At 38.3% G+C, this 27,846-nt stretch overlaps 2 protein-coding genes across 2 annotated transcripts in view; one reads left to right on the top strand and one right to left on the bottom strand.

Moving 5' to 3' along the window:
- Nucleotides 1-27,846, top strand: part of LOC114669508 (presenilins-associated rhomboid-like protein, mitochondrial) — a 1,019,231-nt gene that overhangs the window by 53,630 nt on the left and 937,755 nt on the right. The gene's annotated exons all lie outside the window — the stretch shown is intronic.
- On the bottom strand, nt 179-18,901 carry crfb16 (cytokine receptor family member B16). The gene is made up of 7 exons (XM_028825726.2): nt 18,692-18,901; nt 16,468-16,591; nt 15,669-15,859; nt 14,358-14,482; nt 12,974-13,124; nt 9,549-9,700; nt 179-5,851 (listed from the first exon to the last, which is right to left on the bottom strand). Exons 1-7 carry the CDS (start codon nt 18,780-18,782, stop codon nt 5,705-5,707), a joined length of 981 nt encoding a protein of 326 aa, XP_028681559.1. The 5' UTR covers nt 18,783-18,901; the 3' UTR covers nt 179-5,704.

Below are 27,846 nucleotides of genomic sequence, written 5' to 3'. Positions count from 1 at the left end.
CATTAACATGTAAGAAAATTAAAAGTAAGCATCCTACTCAAATGACACTGAACTCTGTCTCTGTTAAACTCAAGTTGAACAGTTTTTGAAAGGCAGCAGTAATAACACTAAATGCTGCTTTACTCCCTATGCCCAGGTCTTCATTCAAAGAGTATAAAAGTAAGAAAAAGAATTCAGCAAAAAAATGGTATATTATTCTAATTAGAGTTTCTACATTTTCATACAAATATAATACTGTTTGTCACATTACCTTATTAGCGTCTTTTATGCTGTGTATAATCTGTTTGCTTTGTGACAGTCTTGATTCATGATAACTGATCATCCAAGTTGTGGGCATTTTTATATTTTTCCTGTTCTGACATTTTCTGTAAAATTGTTTCCTTTTGATAAAGTAAGAGGGCAGGTAAGTACTCACACTGTCAATCATAATGATTTTGTCTTATTCTTCATGTCTGCCCTAATCTGTTTCTACATAAGAGTAAACAGAAAAACATTTCATAATCGGTCTTGTCCATGACTACCTGGCAAAATTATATGGACTTATGTGTGATAGTCCTGATAGTTTTGTATGCCCTCTCCGGCGTTTTGTGTCATATGTGAATGCATATTGGAGGTCTGAAACTTGAGAGTACATGTTATGAGAAGGAACTAGGAGTTGTGGTGGACCTATCACTATTTTCGTCAAGACACTGTACACATCAAGAAGGCAAATGCAATGTTATGTTATATATCAAAATGTGTGGAGTACAAGTCAAGGGAGGTTATACTTAAGTTATATAATGTACTAGTGAGGCCTCATCTGGGATACTACATTGTGTTCAGTTTTGGTCTTCATATTACAAAAAAGATGTTAGGAGTGCTAGAGAAAGTCCAAAGAAGAATGACTAGGCTGATTCCAGGACTAAGAGGTATGAGCTATAAGGAGAGATTGAAGGGGGATAAACCTTTCCAGGTTAAGCAAATAGAGATTAAGAAGTGACACGATCAAAGGGTTTAAAATTATGAAAGGAATTAGTACAGAACTGTTGGTCGCTGTTGTTACTGTAAAATAAATTCTGCAACAAGAACACAGGGACACAGTTGGAAACTTGTCAAGGGGAGATTTTGCACACGATAGAACTTTTTACCACAGCATAGACATATGGGATAAACTGCCAAGCAGTGTGGTGGAGAGCAGGACTTTAGTGGTCTTCAGCTTGATGTTATTTTGGTAATCTAGGTCAGGGGTGTTAAACTCCGGGCCTGGAGGGCCACATTGGCTACAGGTTTTCATTGTAACCGTTTTCCTAATCAGTGACCAGTTTTCCCTGCTAATTAACTTATTTTCCCTTCATTTTAATAGTCCTGTTTGTAAGGATTCAGTCCTCTCAATTGATTCTTTTCTTCATTAAATGACAGCCAAACAGAAATGAGATGTGAAACGGGCCAACAGATGACCAGCTAAACTGGGATTTCAAACTCCAACCAATCTCTTAAAGAGAAGTTGATTCTTGCTGTTAATTAAACCCGTTATTTAATTCCATGGCCTGTTGCTGTTCTCATTCTGCCAAAGCAGACATTTCCAAAACTGTTGAATTGTCTGTTTTTTCTAAGGACACTATCAGAATGTTTTGGTGACCTGACAGATCAACCTTACCAAGACCATCACCTTTCTTTATTTTCAGATATTGTGTGATGTGCACAGGTGAGTTGGTCATGTGGCAGCTTGTTTTGTATCTCATTATTGTTTGGCTGCTAATTAAGGAAAAAGAAACAACTATGGGGGCAGCACGGTGGCGCAGTGGGTAGCAGCTGCCTCGCAGTTGGGAGACCTGGGTTCGCTTCCCGGGTCCTCCCTGCGTAGAGTTTGCATGTTATCCCCGTGTCTGCGTGGGTTTCCTCCGGGCGCTCCGGTTTCCTCCCACAGTCCAAACACATGCTGGTTAGGTGGATTGGCGAATCTAAATTGGCCCTAGTGTATGCTTGGTGTGTGGGTGAGTGTGTTTGTGTGTGTCCTGCGGTGGGTTGGCACCCTGCCCGGGATTGGTTCCTGCCTTGTGCCCTGGGTTGGCTGGGATTGGCTCCAGCAGACCTCTGTGACCCTGTGTTCGGATTCAGCGGGTTGGAAAATGGATGGATGGATGGATGGATGAAACAACTATGGGGCCTGAGCCAAGTTAATTAAAACTAAAGCAAAACAAGTTAATTATCAGCCAAAACTGGTCATTAATGAAGAAGATGGCTACAATGAAAACTTGCAGCCATCGCAGCTGTCCAGGACTGGAGTTCAACACCCGTGATAGGTGAATGGGATGGGTACGTTTGTTGGCCTACTTAGCCTATTCTTGTCAGAATTGTTTTAATATTCTAATAAAACTGGAATGTTAAAAGCAACTTTGAACATAGGTCATGCAGTTTTATGAAAATAGATCTATGCAAAACATGAGATGTAAAAATATTTATTTTAAACACAAGGTACACAAAAAATGATAGCACTTGGACAGATACTGAAATAAATTTTAAAAAAATATAAACTCTTCTGTGTGGCTTTTGAAACACCAGACAGATAAATTCTGGGAGATTTTGAAAGTATAACTGGCCTGTCTATAATGGCTACACATTACAAAGTACTTGAAACTGCGGGACTTTTCTCTTCCCTACAAATTAAACAGGCACAGTAGCTAGTGATACTAATTAACTGTATGGAATTCCTGGATTTGGGTCCAGTTTGCATGTGTTTTTCTGTTACATATTAAATAAGTGCATTTTAAGTTAACTAGTGACTCAAAATTAGCCCAGTATGGGTGTGTAATCTAAAACAGATTCCTGCTTTGCCCCTGATTTTCCAGGGAAAGGCCACTTCCCCCGTGCAGCCTGAACTGGAATAAATGGTTTTGATGATGGATTGATGTAGAAAAAGACAGCTGAGCAATGACTACCATGCTATACCAGTGTGAAAAGCACTTTAACGGTCCCCATTGTAGTAACACCTACAGTACCACCAAGCTGTAAAATGCGTATTTTCAAAACATTCTCAACTTTCCCTCTTCAGTACGTACTGGGCTGCAGATTAACTTAACCCCTTTGGCTGTTCAACGTGCTCCTGTTCTCATTCCATCTCTGATGAATGCAACAGTGGACACTCAAATCGAGCATTTTAGTTTAGTCTTCCACTTGCGAAATGTAATTTTTTTTGTTTTTAGTTTACAGTGGTGCCTTATTAGGTGTTGCCATATCTAATCATTGTGCTCAACAACACAGTGGTTGCCCTTTAAGCTGGAATCATCTTTGTCTAGTGTAGACTGTTTTCCATTGCATACAGGCAGTAAAGCTGAAGTAGACTGAAAACCAACTGCACCCAAGCTGACCTAAGCTGACATATTAAAAAATATTTTTTTTTTGTGGTAAATACTGTAAAAATGCCAAAAGAGGTAAACAGAAAACATGACATTCATTGGCTTCAACGTGGCTTTAACCCATAATAAATAATAATCAAAGGTGGAGCCAGTGAAGTGAGTAACGGATTAAAATAAGTCCTTGAAATTTAAGAAAAACGATCAGTAGTTTAAGTCCAAAACAGTGTCTTGCATGTACAATGCACAGTCTTCTAAAAAAAATGCTTGCCAGTTGTTACAGAGGTAGAGAGCTGAATTACATATAAGGAAGGACAGCTAGGGACGGATTCTTGCCCGACCAGGAGACCATAATTAATAGACTGGGTGAAAGGCCATACCGGGAGCAGTTAATTCCCCCCAATGACAGGTTGCAGTGTTCCTCAGGGCTGAACCTGGTTAAGAAACCCACAGGGTGGCATGGCATTTGGAGTCCAGAAAAGCAGCCCTGTTGGGGTGTTTGGATATCACCAGAGGGGAAGGTTTCTGGGCCAAACTTAAGGGAGGTAGAAATGGAGAATTGGAAATTGTCCATTGTGGCCAGTGTTTGTGTAAGAAGGTGTTGGAAGGTTTGAGGCTCAGTGCTGCCCCCTTGTGGTTACATGTGGTGATTTGGTAGATACGTTAAAACACATTCACTTGTTTTAAACATAGTTAACAACAACAAGCCAAATATATCATTTATTCTGAACTAAAACTGGCTACGACTTTATTATTTTTCATATTTTTCAAGCAGAGTGATGTTTACAGAATTAAATAATAAACCTTTCTTTCTTACTGTCTTTCTTTCTAGCATTAGCTCTCCATAACACTGTTTAGTCAAATGATGAAAATGCAGTCCAGGTTTTGAGCTTTATTGACACGTTAATTTGTCAAAAATGTCTTCATGTGTCACAATTAAAATGAAAGTACCATATATATATATTCTTCAGGAAAGCATTTGCATGTCTATTGGAGTGCATGCAGTGTGTTCTTTAATGCTGTGATAATGTAACTAACTTGCCTCTTGAACCTGCACGACTGTTGACGACATGTCATGCGTGCTCCAAAGCACATCTCTCAAACATCCATCTTTGAGAAATTTTCAGACTGCGGGCTTCAACAAAACCTCATCTTACTTTTGACTATATCAAGATACATAAGGAAATCACAATATTTTCTTTTTGATTACTTAAACTTGCAATGAGAAGTCAAGCAAAATGACACATTTTATTATTGGCTAACTATAAAAGATTACAATATGCAAGCTTTCAAGGCAACTCAGGCCGCTGCCTCAGGCAAGACGTATTACAGAGACTGTGTTTATATAGACACCAGGACAGATACAGCATTGGAAAACCTTTATGGGAGACATCTTGTCTTGCATTTTGTAATCTTTTTAGTTAGCCAATAAAATATTTCATTTTGCTTGACTTCTCATTACATCCATTTTGGCTAACATGGTACAACACCCTAATAATACTTAAGCTTGAAATGTATGGATGGAGGTTAAAATATCTTCCATGATTTCAAACTTAACCAGTATCTGAAAACGTGAGAAAAAAAATTATTTAGTTTAATATGTGTTTTTTTCTTCTTTTTGTCTTTAACTATTTGAACAACCAACAAAACATGAATTTTCCACCACAGCTATTTCAATCACACCCTTGCATTGGAACAAATGCCATGACCCTGGATGCCAGAAGCTATGCTCTACCGATATGTGAATATGGCCATTTCAGTCTGCCACTGATATGACACATTCTTACTCCAGAGGAAGCATGCCTATTCACAGGGAACTTTTTTCACATTACACTTGTTTACTGACCCTCACTTGGCACTGGACTACCATCCCAACTCACCATTTTACCATGGGAACATCAGGCTACACAGTAATTGTAACTAATAAAAGTAAGTCGTAGACTGCATCAATGCCACTTCCATGCTGCCAGCCTTAACTGAGATCCATTTCCATGTATCAATGTGCAGGAAGCATAAACGACAGCCCTCCAAAGTCTTAGCATTGTTTTTTGTGTTCTTAGAGGTCATCCTCAAACTGATGTTCCCAGTTTTCAATTAATATGAACATTGTGAAGTCATCCTGCATATTACTGCTTGAGTTTAGTTTTAAATGGCTGCCTTCTGGGAGCTTGTTAACCAGTCATTTCATGCTGAAGAAACCTCAGTCACAATAATGCTGACGACTGTTCTAGAACAGTATAACGGAATCACTTTTATAAAACATAAAATGGTAATTTCCACAGTTTTGCCATTCAAAGATTCCAGTTAAGGTAAGGATGAAAGATGTTTCCAGCAGTCATAGCAGTGTAAACAGCTTGTTTTAGTCACTTTTGCTAGACTCTCTTCTCATCTGCTGATGTCTCTGTGTGCAGTAATCCAGCGATCTCATTGTTTTCCATAGACAGGACCATGATAGGCTCACAGTACTCAGAAGCTTCTTTTGTTTTTCTCTGTATTTTCTCAGGAAAGTATTCAAAATCCTGCAAGTACAAAAGTGAGTCAGGCATTACCTCTCATTCAGATGTTGGTTGTTCATGCTGTCTAGACATTTATTACTGAAGGCCACTTTCGCAAATCAGTGCCAAGATGCAAGAAGTTCAACTTTGCATTAGTAATTTACATGTCATGCATACCCCTGGAGGATGAAACACAGGTGCTATCTGGACTAACAGTGGAAAGGTGGCATCTCAGCCTGGGACAACAGCAGAGGAAAGGCCCCAACCAAATAAGTGCTGGATGCAATGAATTTTACTTTGGATTCACCCAGGTTTGGGGACTAAGGTGTGAGTTATTATTTTAAACATATTACTTTTAGCTTTTAAAAATAATTAGAATTGAAATAAAGGAGATATAATTACTTATTACAGTATTAACTTTATAGCACTTAGGATTTGTTTTTACAGCAATAAAAACCCTTTGTACCGAGCTTTAATTTTTTGCTAAAGAGGTAAAATACCTTTTAACTACTTCCTTCTAGAAAAACACAGTAGGCTTTGTAGACACTTTATGCCTTCACTATCCAAAGCATTATCAACCATGACAAGTCTGTTCCACAGCCTGCATATTTTGCACTCCCTTGCCTCCCCATGCACTAAGTGGAAACATTAATCAAGACATAAACTAAAGTTAAAGCAAGAAGCTCCAGTCACATGTAAGTTGCACATTGGACTGGCCAATTAGAGGCCTCTGTCCAAGATGAGTGTTGCTGAAAGGGAAATATTCAGGTGCAGGATGACATCATTGCATTTATGAAAGCTATGACAAATGCTGTATTCCATTTACCTCGGAAGTTTGTTGTCGGAGCTGGGAATGACGTCACATTCGAATTGAATGTGTTCTACTGAAACATTCAGAATACCAATTAGGACATCTCCAGGTTAACCTTTGTTTGCTTGCTTTTTTCAGAATCCATCTATCTATCCATTATCCAACCTGCTATAACAACTACAGGGTCACAGGGGTCTGCTGGAGCCTATCCCAGACAACACAGGGCACAAGGCAGGAAACAAACCCTGGACAGGGTGCCAACCCACCACAGGGCGTGTACACACACACACACCAAGCACACACTAGGGACAATTTAATATCGCCAATGCACCTAACCTGCATGTCTTTGGACTGTGGGAGGAAACCAGAGTACCAGGAGGAAACCCACGCAGACACGGGGAGAACATTTTTCAGAATACTTACCAGTTATAACAATCCACATTTTTTGCACATAAAAACACCATAGCAACATGTCCTCAAATAGAAGTTGGACTGTACTGTGTGTAGGGCTGGATTAATAAGACAAAAACAGACAGACGTGCTAGTAAACAGAATAATTTTGCAGCTTTCACTAAAGTTCCTGGTGTATGGCACCATTCTGAATTGATGTCATAATCTGAAGTCGGATAAACTCTGACTTGACAGACCAGACCCGAGTTTCTGAGTAGGAAATTAAACTTGTTCGGGCATTCCATTTGAAAAGTATGATTAGGAATTCAGAAATTCTGACTTCCCAATTCAAATGGAATACAGCATTCCTATATTGGATTTCTTATAAATGAAACGGCACCAAAAGTCATCATCAGGACATTCTCAATCCAGAAACCATTTATGATGCACTAAAATCACCAAATGATGGTATGGGGAGAAAGCGAAAGGGCAGTTGGATCCTAATTGCATGTGGCATAGTCTGTGGACAATAATGGACTATAAAGCAAATACTCCCACCTGCCATCTATCTGGCAGACAAGCTTATTTATTTCTACACACACTTTGACGTGAATGCTGTTAGCGGCTGCCAATGTTCCAAAACATCTGTGGTGTAAGAACTATTCAGTGAGGAAACAGCACTCACTTTGTCAGAGCACAGTGTAAGGAGAGATTATAGGAAATTGAACACAAGGAAGGCAGCAGGTCCAGAAAGCATTCCAGGATGTTTATTCCAGATCTGAGGAGATCAGCTTGCACCAGTGGTGATGATACTATTTTATCTCTATACTTAACCCAGTCTGTCATTACCAACATGCTATAAAAGATGCACCATTGTCCATGTACCTAAGAAAGCAAGTCGCAATAAGGTCTATAGCAATGGCCCTGGACAACAAGAAAGGGATTTATGTGCAAATATTATTTATAGACTATGTTCTACATTTAACACAATAATCCCATTTAAGGTCTTTACCAAGCTCAGGGATTTATATCTAAGCACTTTATTTTGCAGCTGGATCTTTAACTTTTTGAAAGACAGACCTCAAGTGTCATTATTCCCCATTCTTAACACAGTCACCCCACAGGGCTGCATTCTGAGACCACTGCTGCACTCCCTCTACACATATGAAGGTTGTTTGGTAGGTTTGGTACATTTCTATAAAATGGACCCACAATTCATTTAGTGACATCACAGATAGCAAGTGTCAACTGTCAAACTAAGTCAGGCTAAATTTCAGCCAGAAGCAACGTGATAGATAGATAGATAGATAGATAGATAGATAGATAGATAGATAGATAGATAGATAGATAGATAGATAGATAGATAGATAGATAGATAGATAGATAGATAGATAGATAGATAGATAGATAGATAGATAGATAGATACTTGTGTTGTTTATGTTCTAAAAATGTTTAGGTGAATATTTCCAAATAATGGTGTTTAATTTGCTTTTTTTCCATACTTACCAAATGACCCTCATATGACTTCACAGCTTCCATGACTCTAACATCATTATCAAGTTTGCTGATGGCACAACTGTGGTAGGCCTGTTATCTAACAACAACAAGCAGGCTTACCTAGGTGAAGTGGAGGCTCTGTCACATTGGTGCCATAGTCTAATCCTGAGTGTCCGCAAAGCAAAGAGGCTGACTGTGGACTTTGGAAAAAAAGAGCAGAGGTACTACCACCGCCTCAGTTTTAATAACACTCTGATGGAGAAGGTGGACAGTTTCAGATACCTTGGTTTCTACATCTCAGAAGACCAAACCTGGCCAAAACATCTTGGTAAAGAAGGCACGACAATGTCTCTACTACCTCAACCACCTAAGGGTTTTCAGGCTGCCCTCTCAATTACTAAAGAATGGCTTTGCATCCATCATTGAAAGTATTTTGACAGGGAGTACTACAGCCTGGTTTAGAAATAGCAAGGCTCTGCAGAGCATGGTGCAGTCAGCAGCACCCATCACTGGGTGAGCACTCTCTAACTTCAAGGACATCTACACCAATTGATGTCGAACCAGGGCAAGAAAATTATCAATAATACCAGCCGTCTAAATAGTGACCTGTCTTTTACGTGCTGCAGTCAGGTAAACACTACTGCTGACTAAACATCTGTTCAGAGGAGGAGGTGGAGGTGCTTAATTCTACAGTTCATACACAAGAATTAATAAAGTGTCTAGAAATACATGATGCCGTATTGCTAATTCTCTTACATTAAGTTATTTAAGTTACTAGGTTATTTATTTAGTTATTATTTATTATTGATGAAATATTTAAAATTCTTGTATTAATGATTTTTGATATTAATAAAGTCATGTATTATTGGTTTTATCTTTTTATGTTCTTCTTAAAGGCACAGTCACTGGAGTTGACCAATTAAGCATTTCACTACATTTTGTACTATATGTATAATTTCTATGTGACACATAATATTTCACTGATTTAATTTTGATTTCACTCAGAAACCAGAGTGACTCACCAGCGTATCAGGCAAATGCTCCACAGGGCAGACTGAATGCTTGAGGACACGGGAGAAGCGGCAGAGAAGCCCCAACACGCAGAGTACCATGAGCGGTCCCAGAATGGCTAAAACGCTAGCTGTTAAGATTGCATCCCATCTCTGCCTCCTTTCTGGAAAGAAAAAAATGGGGAAAAATATTACTGCCTTTGTGATCTCCACTTTGGAATCTGAAGTTTTTGTCACTGCTTTCTACAAACGGCCTGATTTAATAAATAAAGAGTATTCATCTTATTATTCACTTACAGCCATCTGGACACATATTATGTAATTAAATACCATATAAGGCTGCAGTACTGTTAATGAGGATTTATTGATGAAAACAGTGTGATCTATATGTGTGGTGTCATTAACACAGTAGCCTTTACTACTCACCCTCAAGATATTGTTAATATTTGATGCAGGGCCTACTAAGGTGGAATACACTATTAAACCCAAAATTATATAAACAGGGGAATAAAGGGTTTATATGGTTATTATTGTCACGTGTAAAGAGTACATTTGCTTGCATGTGCAAGGCATATAGAGATAATAAGAAAAATCACTCATGTTATCTGTAAATAAATACATGCAAAATCCACCTAGAATATGAAGGTGAGCCCATGTATTCTTTAATAAAAAAAAACGTCAAATAGAATTAATGATATTCTAATTAGACATTAACAATCCAAATAATAACCTATTTTTAACACAGACAACAACAACAGTTTGATTTTTAGCCATCTGGTAGTATCATCTATTTAAATTCTTATTACGGAGTCTATCGTTTGCATTAATTGCGATTGGAATATTCAGTTTCCAAACGCGTGCAGGGATGTCCACGAGCAGGCTGCCAAATTCCTCCTTCCAACTTCAACATGTCGACAATCCGAAATATTTGGGAGTCAGACTAGACCGAACGCTCACATTTAAACAACATCTAGAAATAGTTCCAAATAAATTAGTTCGCGAGTCAACATCGTCCAAAAGCTACCTGGAACAGGCTGGGGTATAGACACATAAACACTACGTACAGCAACACTCTATCTGGTTCACTCAGCAGCAGAATACTGCATATCGTGGTGGCTTCACAGCTCACAAGTTTTCAAAACTGACGTTCAACTACATAATGCAATGCGGCTTATCTCTGAAGTAGTAAAATCGACCCAGCTTTCTTGGCTACCAGTGCTGACTAATAGAGCAACGCCGAAATTGAGTTGTGATGCTGCCGCCGTACGACAGTTTACCAAATGTCGAGAGTAAGCAAATTCTTTGTTATTTGAAGAGATTCACGATCTTGTAAACCATCCTGAACAGTAGATCAAGCTTTCACCGGCTCGGACAAAAAGTGGAAACAAATTTGAATGGCAGCAAACCCTGTTAATGCCCACCTCATCAACGATCCAACTACCCGAGTGCATGGAAGTGAGCTAAGACGACGCGAATGGGTACTACTGAATAGAATTAGAACCAAGGAATGGGGCATCGCAGAAGCACCATCATGCGACTGTAGAGATGAGAGGAAAACAGTTCAGCACATACATAATACATGTCCGAATTGGCGATTTGATGGCGAACTAAATGTCCTACATCATCTTCCCTCCACTGCAAAGGAGTATCTGCAGAGTCTAAATATTAATATGTAATTAAGTACTAGTCGTGTTTAAAATAATACGAATTAAAAAATCTATTTACAGACACGACGCGACATTCGTGTCTTCGGAGTGTTTAGTGTTACACGACTTTTTTTCGGTGAATCCTATGAACTGATACCTGAAAGAATCGCTTCAGTGGAACTCATCACGAGTAACAAAGCGCAATATGTGTATAGTTTGGACCAATGGGGCATCCGTTGGCTAAGGTGACGTCATGGCAACGCCTTCAATTATTCACCGCGAGAATACGTACAGAGAGTGCGTAAGATAAGCAGTGTTAGAGTACGGGACGTGTCATACCTTCACTTAAAACTCATCGGAGCCGGTTTTTTAATGTTCGTCATAAATACCTCTGTTATTGTGCCATCACACAGAAGTTAATTGTCTTTATGTATCCGTAGACACATGTGAAGACGCCTCCTATATACGCCTGAAGCGTGTTTGTGACGTCAGACATGTATGCAGCATTAAAGTCCAACAAAAGCGTATGAACTTTGATATTTGGGACACTGCCTTTCGCCCTATGCTTGTTAGGAAACGCCCGGCGTCCCGCGATTCAACACTAGGTAAAAAAAAAATGGATGGATGTTTATTTCAGTTATGTTCGCTGGTGTATCCAGTTTTAGCCTTGGCAGAAATGTCAGTCGAACCTTGAAATCAGTGACATTTTATGATTGGGACGTGCACAGAAAACAATTGGCAAAAGGCAGACATTCGCCTTTGCACTCCATGCACTGAGCAAAAAACGTGTGTACGGGGAACCAATGAAACCGATTCATTACAAGGTGTTGGGTTTAGAAGGTGAACGAATTATCACACAAATACGTAGTTTTTTGTCTCAGTGTGTTAGGTCTCGGGCGATGGTATAACTTGTAGTTCTTATAGCTCGCAGTACCGAAGGTACAAACGGTTGCTAATAGATGAATAGTTGGGGTGTGCCAAATTAATATCGGTATAGTTGTGTGCCTCCACCACTGTTTCTCATATGCCATAACTGATTGGAATCTTCTAAAGGTAATCATAAATCCTTATAATATCTAGTATTCTTAACAAAACAACCTTTAACTGAAAAAATACCGATAGTTGCTTTTCAAATGCAAAGTTCTAACAGTTACAAGGCATATTGTGTTGTTAAATACAGTATATTTTAAGTTAACACTGCATAACCTTGCAACACACACCTTACCTTAAATAATATAAAATGCTGCGTGCTGAAAATAAAGGGGAACACAAATTGATGGGTGGGTTGCTCATTGTTTTCACTGATCACCCTGATCGTAAAATCTTATATTTGAACCTTTGAATATGTGCAGCCAGTGACCCTTAAGGCCATTGTATTTTTTTAAATTATCTGCCCTCTTCTGTATTTTCTTAGGCTAATTTTTTAAGATGCTTCGCTTACTACTTCCATCCTCTAAATGTTCATCAGTCATTGTGTTTGGATACATTGTACATCTTTGTACTGGTTTAAACACTGATGTACAAAGAGCTGACAGGTCTGCTTTGATGAGTTTATAAAACAGAAGTACAGCTTTACCCCTCCAAAATGTCTTCTGGAAATTGATGAAAAGGAGTGACAAAAACATCAGCATTGGCATCGTAGTGATTCAGATGGGCTGGAGTTTTCTGTCATTAAGGTATGCCAAACTGTATGAAGCCCAATGTGATACAAATGTCCAAAATGGCACTCCACCATTATTTTTACTGAATGTGAAAAGGACAGTAATTTGCTATTAATCATCATGCACCTACCTTTTAAATGGACACACTGCACTTCACTGAAATTACTACTTCTGTGGATTACTTCAGAGTAGGTCTGTGCCTGAAGACAGATTGTGGAGTGTTCTACAATGTCAATTATGTCATATGTTGTCTGCTGCCAGGGTATGGTGGCGACTTTGATCTGTATAAATCAAATATGAAAAAAGACATTCATTACATTATAGGAATACCTGTCTCTTAAGATTATTTTCGTCTTATAAAATAACTTTAAAATTTTAGCCATTTTATCACACACTCCCATTGTAAGTGTTTTCTTGTGACCATATGGATGGTTACACAAGCAAGATTCATTGTTCCTAATTTTAGACTCCTCACATTGTGGCTTTTTCATGAAATCAACATAGCACACTCAAACTTATTAATACAATTCAAGATTGTGGTGGGTTGATGTTTATCCTGGCAGCATTGGGTGGAAAAGAACCCTGGGGACTTACAAAGGCGTTAAGGTTAAAGAATTGTTTTCTTTCTGTTTCTAATAGAGTTTCTACTTTAACTGGATACGTCCATCATAGTCTAGTTGAGGGAAGCAACATCAAGTGCAAGGCAGAAACTAACTCTATAAGGCTACCAGCCTATCCTGGAAAAACTCACCCTTGTTTATAAAAAGGCCAATTTAGGGTCACCAAATAACCTAGCACAGACATCCTTAGGCATGCCGAAGGAAAATCATTGTAAATGAGTGGAGAGTGTGCATACTTCATGCAGATAGTTCCTGGTCTGGGATTCTGGAGTTATGTTGCACCATCTATTCCTCCATTCAGCGCTCTGTCTCGTTCAAGCCAGGATCATATAGAGTTCACCCTAGCTTACAAGCTCTTTTGATGTGTGAGAAAAGCCCACACAGACATAGGGAGGATATGCATAAAGTATGCCAACACTGGGATTCAAATTCAGAACTCTGAATCTGTGATAAATGTAAAAATGTAACATAGATTCTACGGTGACTTTCAGCCACCATAAGTTCATATGTATTCATAAAAAAGTTTTCTTGCGTAGAAAAAGTACTTGGATGGGAAAGGAAAGGTGGTATGTCTGCCAAAAAACATTTAATATTCATATACAGTGCATTTTTCTTCATTGGTATTCAAATCTCTTAATATAATGTAGTTTAGAACTTTGAGTCATGCGACGATTTTGACATCATAAGGCAATTTATTTTGTGTCATTTGGAAAAAGCTAAAAAATATTTCCTTTTTAAAAATGTTGGGAGCAGTAACAGGTGAAACTAAATGTGAGAATATTTACTATCAAAAATATGAACATGCTTTATTTTTACTTGGAAAAAAGGCAATATTGAAAAAAAAAACACACTTAGTTCCCTGAAAGGAAGAGAATTGGCCAAACAAACACTTACATTGTCTTCGTTATGTTGCTGCCAGTATCTTATGATGTAAACAATTGATTTGGGCATCTTCTTTACTTGCACTCGTACAAATTCAGTCTTGTCAGTAATATTTATTTGGGGGGTTGTCAAGAAAGCTATAAAGGAACCAGAAACCAAACAGTTCTGATCAGCATAATCTGTTGAGCCAGTTGTCAGTGTTTTTCTTTTTTCTTTTTTTTTTCTTCCCTTTTCAAGTTCAGACAAAACACCAGTGTGCAGAATTTCATTTCTAAAAGGCAGTCTCTTACATTATCATAGCTATTAATACTAAGTGTTTTACATTATTCTGTCTTGAACAACAACTTTTTGAAAGTTTCACCTGCTGTCCAAGACTAATGCAGTTGAGCTCCTTGTCCTTGTGTTGCTATTGTGCTAAGTTAGCATTCTGTTGATGGTTCATATTCTACCTGTGCTCCTCAATCCTTCCATGGTTTCAGTGTCTATATGGATATGTGCTCCTCTTGTATGGTTTGGAAAAAAAGGTGTACAATGCAGGTGGGGGATGTCATTTCTGAACCTACTACAGTGACAGCACATGAAAAAATGTTAAATGCTCAGTGATGGAACTCCAGAAAAAATTAGGCTGCCTAATCCATTTGCTTGTACCAGAGACCACCACAGGCACCAACATTCAAATTTTAAACAAATGCATTGTTAAATTTAGCAAATAAAGGATAGCAGGGGCTCTTCCAGCAACCACTGCACAGGTACTAATCACCTAAAGGCCCAAATAATTTGGTACACTCTATTTGGTACACTTTATTAATTTCTGAGGGGTAATTGTCATTTCACATGACTTTTGGAGGTCTGAGCACAGGGTCAGCCATTGTACAGTACACCTGGAGAAATGTTCAGGTCAAGGTCCTTGCTCAATGGCCCAATTTATGTCATTAGAAAAAAAGTGAAAATTCTGCAGATAGCAAGGCACTAATGACAATTTTAAAATCATTTAGCTTGAAATTTAACTTCAGTAAATCCAAGTATACAGTAGTTTAGGTTTATTTTTGTCATTACTCTTATTCTTCATATTTTCACACTATACTTGAACCTTATCCAACTCTAATTATTATATTATTAAAGTTTGCCTTATTAAAAATAATGTAGAAAGTCAGAATTGGCCTGCTGTTTTTAGCTTAATCAATTTATACACACAGTGACTATTTAATGATAGTATTAATCAACACCTAATATTTTATTTAAGAAGTTATTTAATTTTATTTCTTCCCCATTACTTTATAAGCTGTAAGGGAGTATACGATAAAGACGTGTTCATTGACTTACTCTGATTTCTTTTGAACATATGCTCAATTGTTTCCCAGTCAGACATTCTGCCTTCCTGAACTGCCATCACCCTGAAGCTGTAGTACACATCTGAAGAGATTTCTTTAGTGACATCACAGATGGTGACCCCAATACCAGTGCACTCTTCTACTTCTTCCCAAGTGCCGTTTTTGTACTCCCTTTCATGCTCTCTGCATTTGGATACAAGAGAAAGAACTAATGTTGAAGTTCAGTGGTTTGCCATATGAATTCATCAGGTGACACTGTCAGTTCCATTATTACCCTTTACACCACTCTTAATGCAGACTACAGCATCAATTTGAAATAACCCCGTATTAAAATATAGCTCTGTTTTTATATTAACTGATAATCGGATTCCCAGAGGGTGCAATCCAGTGGAAGGTATTGTTTTCCATATCCATATAGCATCAATGGATTTTATTAAATAGGGGCTATTTGACAGAGTTCCACCATTCTGAGATGTCACAAAAAGCAATGCATATTGATTAGGCTGTGCTTTATTTAAAGGGACACATTTTGTCTCAAGAAACCATTATTGTCTGTGACTAGTCAAAATCAGAGGCTGCTGGTAGACAATTGTACTATTATTTGAAGTCCCCTTCAGATACTATAGCTGTGGTGAAAGCATGGAACAGTTGCTTCCAAAATTGTGCAGTGAGTTGTGACCATGTCTATGTAGCCTGGTTTCATGGAAATATTAACAACTCCAAGTTCTATTCATGATATTTTTTCTGCATTTGGAGTGGTTTTTAGTAAGGAGTGCCTTTCTGGTACTCACCCTTGATACTGCACTGAATAGTTCACTGGACCTTTCGAAGCAGGGACCGGGCTCCACAACAGCAAATGCGTCATATCAGTGGAACTGATGTGAACATTCTTCGGACCTTCCACTTTCTCTAGCACTGTCAGTGAAATTAGAAGAGATTGTTGTTAAAGGGCAACTGGAAGCAGTGGATGAATGTAGCAAGGGTAGAGAAGGGCTCTCTACACATCGGGCAAAACTATTCTGCTTGCTACATGAAACACCAAATAATGGGAGTACTGTTGCTCCTTGCCTGCTGCTATTCTTTCTGGCTTTACTTAAGAAGAAAACAACAATATGCCTTAAGAAGAAGAAAAAATATATGATTTTTTTTATGTATTTGATTAATAGAATGATTTCTTGTTTAAGTAATTGATGTATTTATTGATTAACTAGCTAGTCATTAGTTATGAATTTATTCAGCCAGTGACTGATTTGTTTGGTCATTTATACTGATTGATACATTGATTGACTGACTGGCTTTTTTGCCATAAACCGACTACCTAGTTTCATTAATTGACTGCTTTCTCCTCCTCTAGAGCTGGTTTGTGGTTGAGCCCCCAGTGATCCTGAATTGTGTTATGTGAATTTGACAGTGGGAAGATCCATTAACTTATTGATCTGCAGAATTCTTACTTAAGTCATTCATTTGTTTGCTTTTTGCAATTATTGATTGAGTTGCTGATAGACCAATTAACTGAACAATTGATTTAACGATTAATTATCTAATTGATTCAGTAATTAAAGTAGTAATTTATTATTTAATTGACTGATTATTCTGCACCATGAATTAATTCATCCAGTGACTGGTAGTTACATTTTTATTTTTCCATTTAATTAGCTGATTGATATATTGCATTGATAGATTAGATTTCTTTTTTGTCTGACTGTCTTTTTCAGATTATTTTCCTGCCTTTATTCCCAATATTTCCTGGAAGTGTTCCTGCACATCAGTGACCCATAAATTGGACAAAGTAGGGTTTATCTTGAAAGAATCGATGAATGACTCTATTATCTGATTGACTGATTGCCTAACTCATTTATTACTTATATGACTTTGGCTATATATTCGAGCACTTTAATCACTTATGAATCAAATGAATTATTCATTTAGCAAATAGCTGTATGATTTATTCAGTAATTTCATTATTTTCTGATTAGTCCATTTGTTACTGAGTGTTGGCTCACTGATTAATCTTTGTCCAGTGGAAAATTAAATAGATGGACTAAAAGAGTTTGTTTTCCTTATAATCCTTGAAGGATCTTGTCATGACTAATGAACCAGAAGGTTTCCTGCACTGTCCCACTGGAGCTGAGGAGAACACCCAGAATTTGAATTTTCAATGTGTTCAATTTAAAATCACATGTTAATTTGTAGTGCATCTCCCATGTACTGTAGCAATGTGTAAGCATCTCTCTGTGAAAAAGGCTCCATGTCACCTGGTTCATAGGTAAGACAGAGAATGCCCATACTAGTCCAACATAGCAATTCAAGTTTTTTGCATGATAGTGATGGCACCCCGCACTGTATTCAAAATAAGCCACAATCTGCATCTGTTGTTGTTGGCAGGGGTTCTAATTTCACTTGCAAATAACTGAAAACAAAGCCTGCTGCACTACTGAATGCAAATTATTGCTAAAGAATATTATGTTCCTTTCATAGCGCCATGTAAAATTATTTAACTGATTCACCTGACAGCAATTGGACATTATGAAAAAAATGACATTATTACTTTGCCTATGGACTATCAGTGTCACAAGGAGTCAGTCTAAACAAAGTAATGTTTGTACACTGAGACCAGAAAGCAGACAGATACTGTATATCCTTCCACACAACTACATGCCCTTCTAGCTCTCACTAGCTCTGAGCTACTAATCCACATATACAGCAAGCATTTATATATGTGACTTACTAAAATGGTTTTCACAATGAAATGATTTTTTTTTTACCAAACTACTATAAAAACTGAGCTCAAAATTACTGTTTTGCTTTTTTTATTTTTGTAATATAAGATTAGATTACACTTTAATTGCTTTTGTTCATTTGTGATGTCTGAGAACATTACCTTATTCAAATTAAACCTGAATAAAGTGCAGAGATCATATATAAGGTACATTTAATGCTCTAATACATTTAGCATATCAAGAGTTAACACTGTCTTTATGTGTTCATCCTGTCCTTGTGAATCCTCAAACTAACCTTTCAGGAAGGCCAAACTGAACAGCAGCAGCTGTAGTAGTAGTGGTAGAAACATGAAGGCAGAATTCTGAGCCTCAGAGTTGGTCTTCATTTATTCCAGTTAGGTGCAATCAAGTTAGGCCACCAGGCCTGTAAACTGTAACTAGTCATCACCTCTTCTTCATGGCATCAGGTTGATGTGATCAGGGTAACTCTTGTTGAATTGTGTAAGCAAGTGACTGCGGTAGGTGTGTTCATAATTTGCTCAAGGTCCTCCTTAAGTAGTTTTTCCTGTTCTGTGAGCTTGGGTAAATGATGTGTTTGGAATGAGCTGTGGGCCCTTAAGGTGCTGTACTTTTAAATCTGTGTAAGGGAGGTGGGGCACATAGTTCTGCATATGCAGGGCAGTTGGCAGTAAGGGAAGTCGACCATCCTGCCCTCTCTCCTCATAGTGATCTCCTCCTATAAATTAAGTAAATGCTGACAAAAAATTGGAGAGCCACCTGCAGCAGATGCAGTGATTTCAAAAGTGAAAAAGTTGTGACAAATTGAGGCTCATGGCCAAGACCATTGAAAGAATGTGGGGACTGCTTTTATTGATGTTTTTGCTTTTCATAAAGAAAGGATTGTGTGTTCATCATTATTTCTTAGGCTGTGGTGGACACAGATCTTTAAGAAAGTACAACACTCCCTTAAAGGGCCTTCCTGTGACTAGTGAATTAGGAACGTAAGCAGCAAACAAAACTGCACAAGCCGGTTTCACCAGGAATAAAACTTGGAGTAAAATGTCACAATGGCACCTGACTCAACCCTCTCAGCTTACATGATTTTCTTGGTGATCAGTGGGGCCAAAGGAAACTGACAAAGAGGCTGTCTTGCACTATGAAAGGCACGGCTTTTATGAAAATCACTACATGACAGGCAGTAAAATGAAGGCATAACATTTTAGTACCCTTCCTCTTTTAAAAATAAAACTGACCAAAAGTATTAAATATCCATCATTTCTTATTTAATAGAAAAGAAACTTTGCTTTTTATTTATAATCTAACTTATTTTAAATTATAAAACAAATGAAAATGACATAAACCTAAATATTGTTTCCCCATATCTAATATTTTACAGCTCAGCCTGCTGCAGTAACTGTAATCAAGTGTTTTCTGTAGCTCTGAGTGAGAGTTCTGATCTTCTCAACTGTAGTTTGGACCACTGTTCTTGAGCAGATTGCTGTAGTTCACATTTGAAGGATGCCATCTCCCAACTGTGAGTTTCAGCTGTTTCCACAGAGGTTAAGTAAGATTCAAATCAGGACTCCTAGAAGGCAATTTCAGAACAGTCAAATGCTTTCTTCTCATTTTTTCTGGGCTGCTTGTTTTGGGCCATTATCCTGTTGGAAATCCATGACTGGCAACTGAGACACACATTCCGACACTAGGCTGTATGCTTCATCCCAAAATGCCCTAATTATCTTCAGACTTCATTGTGCCTTGCAGTACAGATTCAGGGCACCCTGTTCCAGCAGCAGCAAAGCATCCCCAAAATATTAATGAGCTTTGCCCCCTGCTTGCTTCGACCCCTGGGTCGTCGCTACTCGCTAGTGACTTTGCGTTTCTGCCACTTGCGTATGGGGATGCGGATGTACAATTTAAACAGATTGTAACTATTTTACATTACAGTGAATAATTAACCATATTAAAAAATAGTAAAATTTAATAATTTGAAAGTAAATTATGTGTCATGTTGCGTTAGTGATATTCGTTGCGCAATACAACTTCGTTCTGTTTAGATTTGAAATTAACATGCAAATACTTTTTAAACTTACACTTTTATTGTTAAAATTCAGTAAAAACAATTTTTTGAATTAAATTTTAGTCAATATCGCATTGAATTTTGATTCTGTTTGGACTTACATCGTGACAATGCAATGTATAACTACCCATGAGTGAATTTCGTTTCATTCTCTCTAATAAATAAACTGACTTTTTCGAATGTTTGTCTCTGTGATTTGTTAATTGTCTTTGCAAAAGCTATTCTAACAGGAAACTGTTAATGTTTTAATACGAATGGCATAAAAAGATCTCCTGTGGTGTCTAGTGTTAACAGTTGTAGATATTGTTTGGGATATTGTAAGCTGATGTTTTCATGTCTGCACTATCACCACCCACTGTTTCACCATAGTCTATTGATACGCATTTAACCAATTTGGTGTGTAACTGATCGACAATATTTGCGTTAATTCTTTTGACTTCATTGTATCTTGGTGCTAGGATTTCCTGTATACTCATTTCTTCAGTTGATAACCCTTCAGGATGAAATTCGTCAATAAGATTTGGACATAATAAGTGTTCTTTCTTTGTGATCTTAAAGTGAGGAAAACGTAAAAATTTATAATAGCTGAGCGAGCAGGAACTGTGTCTGTCAAAAGCATTCGCACGAATGAGAGGTGAGAGGACCATGGGTGTGGTTGAATATGTTTGAGGGCGTGACTCACGGCAAAAGTGCTGTCTCGTGGGACTTGAAAAAATCTCTTGGAAATAGTCTTGTCTCGTCTCATCTCAGGATTTTCTTTTATAGAGATTTGTTTTCTGTGAGGTTAAAGATTAAAGAAACGTTCTGAGCGTCAACTGGATGATAACATACATACAAGACCACAAGATTGTTACAGTCTGCTTTATATATAAGATATTTATATATAAAATATATATTGTAAGCTGGAGGGCTGATCGCACCCTCAGAGGACACAGACGCCCCTGGGAAAACCCCTGAAACAGCTGACAGTCTACCTTCACATTGCTCCTTACCCTTCTTACTTGCGCTATAACGCGCGATAAACCTCTCGCGCGGTACTCTGCTTACTTAAAAGCCTTGTACAGCATCCGTGTCGGTTTTGGAATTGATTGTTTTGCTTCTCTTTCTCTCTCTCTCTCTCTCTCTCTCTCTCTCTCTCTCTCTCTCTCTCTCTCTCTCTCTCTCTCTCTGACATTCTCTGTTCCTGGCAAAACTGTCATCTCTGACTTGTCATGGAGCACGTTTAAACTTTTGACAAATGTTTGTTTGTCGTGCTTTGAATAAAGTTCCTGTTTTTTTCTACAACCTCCTGTGCCTCTGTGCAAATCTGTGACCCATGCGTGACAATATATATATATATATATATATATATATATATATATATATATATATTTATATATATATATATGGCAGCTCGAGTCACAAAGACAGAATGAGTCCCAAAAATACCCTGGATGCCAACCCAGCTAACTCCATTTAATTTCAAAAGCAACAGGGTTGCGGTGGTGCTTAAACATAAAGAATGCTGGCAGTCACCTCCAGTTTGCCCTCTGGTGGTTGCTCCAAGTGTCAACTGGATACATGCATACAAGACCTCAAGATCACACCCCACCCTACCCAGAAGGGGGTGGGTTAGGGTTGATTTCACCCTACAGTATTTTTAGTCAACCAATGAGAAACGTGTACCAAGTTTCATAAAAATCACTCCAGCGGTTGGGAAGTGATGCTGGAACATACATACATACACACACACATACATTGACTTTTGTATATATAGATTGAAATATGGAAGCACTAACCCAGACAGCCAGTTTCTGACCCCAACTTAACCCCATTTGTGAACCCAATTTTAGAGTATCTTAAAGCAAGCAGTAAAAACATGAAGTTGTCCACACAGTCAGAATTAATAGAAGTACATTTATCAAGTTTATAGAAGAATTTTTTACAAAAATCAGCATTGAGAAGTCAACCAGGTTTAAATCAGAAATAAATTTACAAAGTGAGTGCATTGATTGGAACAGAGAATGTGTTAAATATCTAACAAATTGCATTAATGCAGAAAAATAATTCAAAAATGGAAATTGTACAGTAGTTATCAAATTGAAATTTAGAATTACTTGACTTGAGTTAGCAAGAATGAAAACCAGTATGGAGTCATTAGGTGTATTGCTATCTTACTACCAGCAAGTGACAACATCTATAAACATTACCAGAGCCATAGCCAATAAGTAGCACAACTTCTGGTACAGGCTTTGGTCTTGTTGCATCTGGATTTGCAACTCAGTTCTGGCAGGAGTACCCGCATGTGCTATCAAGCCACTGCAGATGGTCTAGAATGCAGTGGCTCGTCTTGTATTTAACCAGTGGAGACAGGTACATGTCACTCCTTTCTTCAGGTCTCTGCATTGGCTCCTTGTAGCAGCACAGTTTAAGTCCCTGATGTTTCCTACAGAGTAGTCAATGAGTCAGCACCTGCGTATATGAAAACACTGGTGAAGTGCTAAGCTCCTTCTAACCCACTCAAGTCTGCAAGAGAACAGCATCTAGTGATGTTGCCTCTGAGTAGTATGAAGTCTCAATCCATACTCTTTTCCTGTGTAGTTCCTAGTTGGTGGAATGAGCTGTCCACCTCCACCCGAACTGCTGACTCCCTCAATGTACTTTAGAAGCAAATGAAAACCCATCTGTTTTATGAATACAGTGGTGTGAAAAACTATTTGCCCCCTTCCTGATTTCTTATTCTTTTGCATGTGTGTCACACAAAATGTTTCTGATCATCAAACACATTTAACCATTAGTCAAATATAACACAAGTAAACACAAAATGCAGTTTTTAAATGATGGTTTTTATTATTTAGGGAGAAAAAAAATCCAAACCTACATGGCCCTGTGTGAAAAAGTAATTGCCCCCTGAACCTAATAACTGGTTGGGCCACCCTTAGCAGCAATAACTGCAATCAAGCGTTTGCGATAACTTGCAATGAGTCTTTTACAGCGCTCTGGAGGAATTTTGGCCCACTCATCTTTGCAAAATTGTTGTAATTCAGCTTTATTTGAGGGTTTTCTAGCATGAACCGCCTTTTTAAGGTCATGCCATAGCATCTCAATTGGATTCAGGTCAGGACTTTGACTAGGCCACTCCAAAGTCTTCATTTTGTTTTTCTTCAGCCATTCAGAGGTGGATTTGCTGGTGTGTTTTGGGTCATTGTCCTGTTGCAGCACCCAAGATCGCTTCAGCTTGAGTTGACGAACAGATGGCCGGACATTCTCCTTCAGGATTTTTTGGTAGACAGTAGAATTCATGGTTCCATCTATCACAGCAAGCCTTCCAGGTCCTGAAGCAGCAAAACAACCCCAGACCATCACACTACCACCACCATATTTTACTGTTGGTATGATGTTCTTTTTCTGAAATGCTGTGTTCCTTTTACGCCAGATGTAACGGGACATTTGCCTTCCAAAAAGTTCAACTTTTGACTCATCAGTCCACAAGGTATTTTCCCAAAAGTCTTGGCAATCATTGAGATGTTTCTTAGCAAAATTGAGACGAGCCCTAATGTTCTTTTTGCTTAACAGTGGTTTGCGTCTTGGAAATCTGCCATGCAGGCCGTTTTTGCCCAGTCTCTTTCTTATGGTGGAGTCATGAACACTGACCTTAATTGAGGCAAGTGAGGCCTGCAGTTCTTTAGACGTTGTCCTGGGGTCTTTTGTGACCTCTCGGATGAGTCGTCTCTGAGCACTTGGGGTAATTTTGGTCGGCCGGCCACTACTGGGAAGGTTCACCACTGTTCCATGTTTTTGCCATTTGTGGATAATGGCTCTCACTGTGGTTCGCTGGAGTCCCAAAGCTTTAGAAATGGCTTTATAACCTTTACCAGACTGATAGATCTCAATTACTTCTGTTCTCATTTGTTCCTGAATTTCTTTGGATCTTGGCATGATGTCTAGCTTTTGAGGTGCTTTTGGTCTACTTCTCTGTGTCAGGCAGCTCCTATTTAAGTGATTTCTTGATTGAAACAGGTGTGGCAGTAATCAGGCCTGGGGGTGGCTACGGAAATTGAACTCAGGTGTGATACACCACAGTTAGGTTATTTTTTAACAAGGGGGCAATTACTTTTTCACACAGGGCCATGTAGGTTTGGATTTTTTTTCTCCCTAAATAATAAACACCATCATTTAAAAACTGCATTTTGTGTTTACTTGTGTTATATTTGACTAATGGTTAAATGTGTTTGATGATCAGAAACATTTTGTGTGACAAACATGCAAAAGAATAAGAAATCAGGAAGGGGGCAAATAGTTTTTCACTGTATCTGTCTAACTGCAGGTCTGACATTGTGGTCAGCAACACAGGAGCGCCGCAGGGTACTGTACTTTCTCCGGTCCTGTTCAGCCTATATACATCGGACTTCCAATACAACTCGGAGTCCTGCCACGTGCAAAAGTTCGCTGACGACACTGCTATCGTGGGCTGCATCAGGACTGGGCAGGAGGAGGAGTATAGGGACCTCATCAAGGACTTTGTTAAATGGTGCGACTCAAACCACCTACACCTGGACACCAGCAAAACCAAGGAGCTGGTGGTGGATTTTAGGAGGCCCAGGCCCCTCCTGGACCCTGTGATCATCAGAGGTGACTCTGTGCAGAGGGTGCAGACCTATAAATACCTGGGAGTGCAGCTGGATGATAAATTGGACTGCACTGCCAATACTGATTCTCTGTGCAATATACTTCCTTAGAAGACTGGCATCCTTCAACATCTGCAATAAGATCAGACGGTTGTGGCGAGTGCCCTCTTCTACGTGGTGGTGTGCTGGGGAGGCAGCATTAAGAAGAAGGACGCCTCACGCCTGGACAAACTGGTGAGGAAAGCAGGCTCTATTGTAGGCATGGAGCTGGACAGTTTGACATCCGTGGCAGAGCGACGGGCGCTCAGCAGGCTCCTATCAATTATGGAGAATCCACTGCATCCACTAAACAGTGTCATCTCCAGACAGAGGAGCAGCTCCAGTGACAAACTGCTGTCGCTGTCCTGTTCCACTGACAGACTGAGGAGATCGTTCCTCCCCCAAACTATGCGACACTTCAATTCCTCCTGGGGGGGGGGTAAACGTTAACATTATTCAAAGTTATTGTCTGTTTTTACCTGCATTTTTATTACTCTTTAATTTAATATTATTTTTTGTATCAGTATGCTGCTGCTGGAGTATGATAGATAGATAGATAGGTGAATTTCCCCTTGGGATTAATAAAGTATCTATCTATCTATCTATCTATCTATCTATCTATCTATCTATCTATCTATCTATCTATCTATCTATCTATCTATCTATCTATCTATCTATCTATCTATCTATCTATCTGATTGCAAAAATAAATAAATAAACTAACTTTGCTCTGTGATCTTTCACACTGTTGGTTGAGTTGTTGTTACATTAAGGTTAATTGCTTTGAGCGTTAATCTATGATTGTAAATTTATTAGTTATTACATCTTTTCACTTGTGGCAGTCAACATTTTGTTACCTGTCCTACTACACTTGCTGAACAAACAGGCTCTAGCCTAATATTACTTGATTATGTTTACCTCTTTTGAAAGTTTCTTTTGATAAAGGCATCTGCCAAGCAAATAAATGTAAATGTAAGCTTGCATAAGCAGCTAAAAAGCATCTACTACTTCCATATCAGTGCATGGACTAGATCAGTGGTTCTTAAACCTTTTTTTACCAAGACCCAATTTTTCCTTCTTTGTTTTTTGAACCAGAAACATCCCAGTTTCCCCTTGGAGAAGCGCCACCAATAGTCATACACAGGGGATGTCCCCTTTGAAGAAACTCCAATGTTATAGCAATGCAATGGCATTTGCTTAAACTACCAGCGCAACTCATTGCAAGACACTACACAAACCATACGCAACCCTTTCCTATTAATTAGAATTGTGAATCATAACTCTGTACGATCCAACATCAGACAATACACAACTCAAAATTAGTCATGATCCATACTTTAAGAACCAATGGACTAGATTCCTGTAGAATTGTCTGTTTTATTTGCCAAATATACTTGAAGATACTTGGATTTTTTAACATTAAACAGTAGACCATGAACATTCCAAGAAAGTGACCTTTAAGTTAGCCATAGAAGCAATAGGTTAGAAAATGTAAAGTTAGAGAAATAAGTAGGGCCCAGCTGTGTTGCTACACCCCATAATGAAATTAATGAAATTGTGAATTTCCCATTGGGATTAATAAAGTATCTATCTATCTATCTATCTATCTATCTATCTATCTATCTATCTATCTATCTATCTATCTATCTATCTATCTATCTATCTATCTATCTATCTATCTATCTATCTATCTATCTATCTATCTATCTATCTATCTATCTATCTATCTATCTATCTGCAGCATGAAGCTCCACGCACCCATATAATGTCATCAACCAATCAACTTTTGAAGACTAACATGTAGCACCACATCCTTGCTTGGTTGTATAACCCATACAAACATAACACAAAAACACCTTGTCCCCTTTATTCTGCAGGTGTGGCATCCATCATTGCTCGTATCCAGCCAAAAGAAAAAAAAAAAACACTTTGACAAATGAAGTCAAATGCAAAAAATCTGAACTATACAACACACTTGGGGCATGTTAAGCAGAACATAAACCAAAAACAGAAACAACACAGAGAGGATGAAATTGCTTTGTTGTACCTGGGGTCCACCTTCAGTACTCTAAAAGTAAAAAAACAGACTGCCACAAAATTCCCGCATATCCAGTAGAAGATAATCTGTGACAGTACTGGTGACACAGAAATAATAGAGGTGTCCCATTCAATTTAGTAAACAAGGCCTGATAAATAAAAAGAGGCCAGTCCTAATCTAGAAAGAGATTTTCTAAAAGGAAGGTGAGATTAAGCCATTGATAACAGATATAGTGGACCATCTGCTTCTGATGCCATAGCAACTGTGGAAACCTGTCATAAGGCTTTGACCACTGCAAGTCTAAATATGTCTTGCAGTCGGAAGACAGAGTAAAAGTCTGTTCTAACAAAACTTATCAGAAGGGTGCAGAGAAAAAAAGTTGAAGAGACTAAAGGACATGGGAAGACGCAGAAAAGTCACAATGCTTATAAGGGAGAAAACAAACAGAAGTAGCCATTACAGAGAGAATGTGCCAATTCACCCACCAACACTGTAGGTATATTTTTACCGTTTGTCTTATTTAAGAACATTTTAAAAATTAAACTTCAATTTTATGTGCATCTCTCACTTCCACACTTGAGGTATAGAAAAAATGGTATTGATATTTGATACTTTTTAAACTATTATAATGAAGTTTGGAGTTTCATTGTCGTGACAAATCTACATCATAGTAAAGATGTAACATT

This window comes from Erpetoichthys calabaricus, chromosome 2 (genome assembly GCF_900747795.2).
Source record: "Erpetoichthys calabaricus chromosome 2, fErpCal1.3, whole genome shotgun sequence".
Lineage (NCBI taxonomy): Eukaryota > Metazoa > Chordata > Cladistia > Polypteriformes > Polypteridae > Erpetoichthys > Erpetoichthys calabaricus.
Note: the sequence above shows the minus strand (reverse complement) of the source record. Positions and strands in the feature narration are given on the sequence as shown.

Bases quoted from the DNA above. Each gene is read 5' to 3' on its own strand.
- crfb16 (XM_028825726.2), bottom strand. From the start codon at position 18,782: ATGAAGACCAACTCTGAGGCTCAGAATTCTGCCTTCATGTTTCTACCA. The intron at 15,860-16,467 runs GTGAGTACCAGA...ATCCAAATGCAG, and splicing joins TATTCAGTGCAGTATCAAGG to AGAGCATGAAAGGGAGTACA. The intron at 14,483-15,668 runs GTAAGTCAATGA...GTTCCTTTATAG, and splicing joins TATGTTCAAAAGAAATCAGA to CTTTCTTGACAACCCCCCAA.